This window comes from Egretta garzetta, unplaced genomic scaffold, assembly GCF_000687185.1.
Source record: "Egretta garzetta isolate BGI_Z169 unplaced genomic scaffold, ASM68718v1 scaffold27, whole genome shotgun sequence".
In the NCBI taxonomy this organism is placed as follows: Eukaryota; Metazoa; Chordata; class Aves; order Pelecaniformes; family Ardeidae; genus Egretta; species Egretta garzetta.
The window spans coordinates 1,013,102-1,018,319 of record NW_009260400.1 but is presented as its reverse complement, the minus strand read 5'-3'; the positions used below and the strand labels follow the sequence as shown (position 1 = coordinate 1,018,319).

At 49.1% G+C, this 5,218-nt stretch overlaps 1 protein-coding gene across 1 annotated transcript in view; it reads left to right on the top strand.

Annotated features, from left to right (window-relative positions):
* Positions 1–2,802, top strand: part of AMFR (autocrine motility factor receptor) — a 32,989-nt gene extending 30,187 nt beyond the window's left edge. Inside the window, exon 13 of the mRNA XM_009643256.2 lies at positions 2,026–2,802. Coding sequence (XP_009641551.1) covers positions 2,026–2,176 — 151 coding nt within the window. The 3' untranslated portion in view covers positions 2,177–2,802. The remainder of the gene's footprint in view (positions 1–2,025) is intronic.
* Positions 2,803–5,218: the final 2,416 nt, after the last annotated feature.

The following is a 5,218-nucleotide window of genomic DNA, read 5'->3' as shown; positions in this document are numbered from 1 at the left end:
CAAGGCAGCTGCAAAATCTGCTTCAAAGGCCCCATTTTCATAGAGCATTAATTATGAGTAATTAATGTTTGAGATTACTTTCAAAGATGGCATGAAAGATACAGCATTATAGAATACAGGCTCTTTGAACGTGTTTTGAAATAGCTTTGTTATTTATTTGGTTGGGGATTTACAATGACCGCAGTGTATTTGGCTGGGGTTTTCAAAGGCACCCAAGGGAACTGGGTGCAGCAGGTGAGAGTCTGATTTCTTCCAATGCCTCAGAAAATGACAGTTCTTTGTAGCTTATCAATGTGATACAGAGAAGCCCTGTTAGCAAATTTTGCAAAGACTTTACGGCTTTTTTTATCCTTTTCTCTTAGACTGAGAGAGTGCCACTTGAACTCAACTCAAGACTGGAAGAAATGGTGGAATTCAGTGAAATGGAAGCAGAGCCCAGTGAAGCAGAAGATTTTGAGGCCAGGGGAAGTCGCTTTTCCAAGTCAGCTGATGAAAGGCAGCGTATGTTGGTTCAGCGGAAGGAGGACTTGTTGCAGCAAGCTCGAAAGTACGTTCCTTCCTAAAATTCCAGCCTGGTCACTCAGTTATAGTCCCCCAGAATGGGTTTCAAATGGATTATGACCACTGAGAGCCTGGGTTGATGCAAAAAGTAGTCAGAGGAATGAGTACATCTGCTACAGCAGGCTCAGGCTCAGGATGCTGTTTTAAGACAACCGTTGCTGATAAACCCAACTCTGAAATAGCGTCATGTGTCCCAGCACAGCTTCCAAAGGGGTTGTTCCAAACCTCTTTGAAATCAGAAGACGATTCCTCCAGCTCAATGGGCTTTAGTTTGAGCCTGTACTAAGTGAGAACGCATTACTTGTGTTGAGCCCTCTGGTCCCCTTTAGCTTGTCTCCTGGCACAGGTATCAGCCCACACTGCTGTTATGGCTGAAATTACTTTTTGGGATTTTTACGAAGCAGCACAGAGTTGACAGCTGACCGCTTACTAAAGCATGCTGGAGGAGCTCATGACCAGCAAGTCAACAGCGCTGAAGAGAGAGTGACGAACTTTCTTTTAGCCCAGTTACTAATAGGTGTCATAGGTAGAATTTAACTTTTTTCACGTGCGTTCCAGTCATTTTGGTGAACTCTACTAGGGTCCAGTTGCTGATTAAAAAGAGAAGGAAAAATGCCTTAGTGGTGTAGAGAAAACTCTTCAGCATTTGTAACAAGTTTTGTCCCTTCCCTTGTATCGCAGGGAGACTACTGGAAGGGTCTACAAAACCTACACTGAATTATCCCTCCTTTGGTGTTACTGGGCTACCTACGCGTTTGTTTTTTTTTTTCTTTCACACTGAAATGCCTTCATGTAAATAACTGGGGGTGTGACGCCTTTTAAGGGTTCGCCTGTAAAGAGGCTTGCTCCTAGAATAATTCTTCCTTTATATTTGAAAAATTTCATTTAGGGAGACAAAGTATTTTTGACTTACTGGTTCCCTTCCTTGTGTTGAAGACCTGTGAAATTGAAAACTGCTGTGTTTTGTCACTGAGTGTAAAAATTCATTGGGATGTTAACTCTGGCAGCTGCTTCCTTGGGTTTTTGCCTTCTCTCACACTTTGCAGCCCTAGTGCCCCTTCTGTCAAAGGCTTACTTGTCACCAGGGAGTGACTTCTTGTCGTGGGTGCTGCCAGCATCTTACAAGTGGTGGAATAACGGGGGAAGAGAGATCCAGACCGGCAGTCTCAGTGAATTGCTCTGCGTTAAGAGCAGAGCCCCCGCATTTAGAATTGGCTCCCTCCCACGGTCACAAGGATCTTGTGCAAAAACTAAGAGCTTCTGCCAACTCTGGAAAACCTATCGTAGCTTACAGGGGTTTTGTTTTTTTGAGTATGTAGCTTGTGTGCGCTTTTATCGAAGTATTTTCCTGATTTCAGTGTGCCTTGCACCCTCCCTAACTTTGTGGATGTACCAGCAAAATATTTTCCAGGGCCAAAGCGAGGTGGGCGCTACTCACCCATCTTTTCCTTTTTCCTCTTGCAGGCGTTATTTAAACAAAACCTCCGATGAGGAGCTGACCACAGAGAAGCCCTCTCCTCTGCCCGAGGGAGCATCCGCCGATCCTGTCACCCTGCGTCGCAGGACGCTCGCTGCTGCCGCCGAACGGAGACTTCAGATGCAGCAAAACTCTTAGCGCTCATTGCCCCTCCTTCCTCCTCCTCGTGAGCAATGTTGAATAAATGAATTAAACACACACACACAAAAAAGCAACCACCCTGCGCTCTCTATACCAGCAGGAAAGTGTCTCTTCAGAGTTCAGCTAGCTGTGCTGCTGAGCGAGCTGGCTGCCTCTCTGCTGTATAAAGCATGTGGTCTAATAATGTTTGGACAGCTGACAAATTAACCTTTTTTGTAATATTTTCTATGTGACGCTGATCCCCTCCACAAACGAAAGGTGATTTCTAAACCAGGGGCGTGATTTCTGCAGCTAAGCAGGAGGAATGGGCTGACTGTGCAGCAGAGGCTGGGCAAAAGCGTGTTCCAAACTAGCAGCTGCGGCTGTGCAGGTCGCGGAGGGCACTGCCGTCTTCAGTGCGAGAGCAGGGAGTGTCGCTCCAAGAGGGAAGAAAGCTAACTGCTAAAAATGTGCAGCAAACCCTGTGTTAGATGAGCAGGCGCCCACTCTTCAGTCCCTGTTAGTGTCGACACTGAAGGGTGTTACGTAGGCTGGCTTGAAGGGCTGGGGTGGCGTTGCTGGGAAGTGGGTTCTGAGACTGGATAGAAGGTGTCTAGCTACATAACGCAGGAAAAAATGAAATGGTGAATTGTGCAGCGAGGCGCCGATTCACATCGATTCCAGCAGCGTAAAATAGGTTTGTTTACCGTTGCTGGGCTCTTCTGCACTGGCAGACGTCTGGCTCTGTTTGCTCCCCAGGGCTGTGCTACTTTTCGTTGCCTTTTATGGCCAGAAACAAGTGAGAGATGGAGGGGAATCAAGTGAAGAAGAGGGGGCGTAAGGCGAGGTTACAGCCCCTGCAATTCAGTGTTACCAAAAGCCGAGGGAGCATGATAGAAAAACCTGCCTGTCCTGGACTCCAGAGCAACTTGGATGGGACTTCATGGAGATAATGCCAATATCTTGCTTTTTGTTTCTTTTCTTTTCTTTTTTTTTTTTTTTTACCCCCACAACTTCACCCTGAGTTTATTCAGAAAGACTGGAGGGTCTGGGGCAGCCGGACCTTAGGCCGGCCGCAGCCCAACCTGCTAAACCTCTGATTTTTCTAAAGAACCTCTGACACAAGACCCACTCGGAGCCGCCGCCGCTAGCTTGCATAGTTGAATTTTACATGGCAATGACTTAATTTTTAAACCTCTGAAGAGTGAGTTCTCCTATTGCTGTCCTTTAGAAGGAGCCCAGTATTATCTAGAATTGTTGGTAACTTTTTTTACTGTTGGTTTCTAGGACAATTGAAGGTGCGTTTAATGAGAGGAGTTGCGTTGATGTTTAGGTGAAAATAATTTATTTCAATAAAACTCTTTGGGGAAGCCTTACCTTGCAATGCTATTAGTAAACTTCAAGGAATTTTTTTTGAGATCTTTGGTTTTGCTCAGAGCACAGCTGTTTTGGTTTTATTGTTCAAAAAAAAACCCCAAACCCCAAAATAAAATCTTGGTCATTGTTGGAAATTGGCAATTTCTGCCGTGTGACTTTTCACATTCCTGACATGCATTCAGTTTCGAAATGTGGTGCCTGTGCTTCGGTTCCCCTTTGGTTCCCCTTTCTATCGCGATGAAAGGGGGCCCAGCCGCCTCACACCTGGTTTAGCCGCCTTTTCCCAAGCCTCGGGTTGCAGAGCGGTGATTGCTGCTGGAATTCAGTCGCACTGTGAATGTGGGAATGGAAGAGAAATGGCATCTTGAGAGGGACTGTAAAAATAAAGTGGGATTTTGAACTGTCTGGCAGCACATGGGAGGGATGAGAGCTGTTGCACGCGTGAACAGGATGGAGTTTGGGTCGTTATTCAAGCAGCAGGGTTGGTGTCCCTCAGGGAGTGCAGACAGGAGAGGAGGAACCAGCACAGAAATCCTTCCTGGGGCTCCGGGTTTCCTTGAGTTCCTCCTCCTCCTCACTGAATTTCTGGGAGTTTTTTGTACGTGATGATGGATTTTTGTAGATGATGATGCAAAATGACTCCAGCTTCATCTCATCAGAGGGGATGCCTGCAGCCAGGACAGCTTTTGACTTGGTTTTGGGCTTGAGCTGGCTTTGGGCTTGCAAGGTCTCCACCACCTTGGTATGTCCTCTTGCTGCCTGCCCGCCTTCCTGGGGAGGGAGGGCTGTGCCCTGGGGAGGTTTTGTTCCCCCTCCTCAGACACAGGAGATGAGGAGCCCCTGGTTCCCCGGGGCTTGGCTGGGCAGCAGCACCGCACAAACCACCTCCACCTACTTCTGGTGCTCCCTGAGCTGTGTGGCATCTCAGCCACCTTGAATTTCATCACTACAAGACAAAAAAAGATAAATAAAATCAATCCTAGATTTCTTAGGTTTGTGCTGGCCTGGAAAGGGGCTGGTGAAGCAGCTCTTCTCAGCCACCAGCCCTCTCTCTACGTGCTGGAGTCCAGTCCTTTGCCAGCAGCAGATCGAAGGAGCTGCCAGTCCGTCCCACACAAACCCCTCCTGCAACAGAGATGGGTGCAGGGGCTGCCCCCCCCCTGCCTGGGTGGAGGGAGCCTCCTGCGAGGAACCTGGTTGGGGATGTTTGGGCTATTCTTGGGCTATTCTTTCCGGACTTCTCCTCTTGTTGGATTCCTGACCTTTTCCCAGCAGCTCTTCCCTTTGCTCTGGCAGGAGTGGGCCCCGCCCAGCCGCCTGTTCGTGTCCTTGCCTGCGGCCCTGTTGCAAAACGCCCTACTTGAGCCGTGAGAGGCTGGTTTGTGTGGAGGAGGACACGGACGTCTCGACTGGAAAGGGAAATCATCCGAGGAGAAGCCTGATGGACTTCCCTGGTGCCGATATGAGCTACTTCTGGATGGCTGCGGACAGCAGGAGCCTTGCAGAAACGGCGTCGGTCGGGAGGCGCTGCCGCGTGGCGGAGCAGCTTTTCTGCCCAGCCTGGCCTCGCACGGGCCAGCGGCGTTGGAGCTCGATGGGGCGGCCCAGTGCAGAGCTGCGCCAGGGGTGCCGGCTGCCTGGGAAACCTTCCCTGCGGCTCCCTCAGCAGGTCCTGCCGGGCCT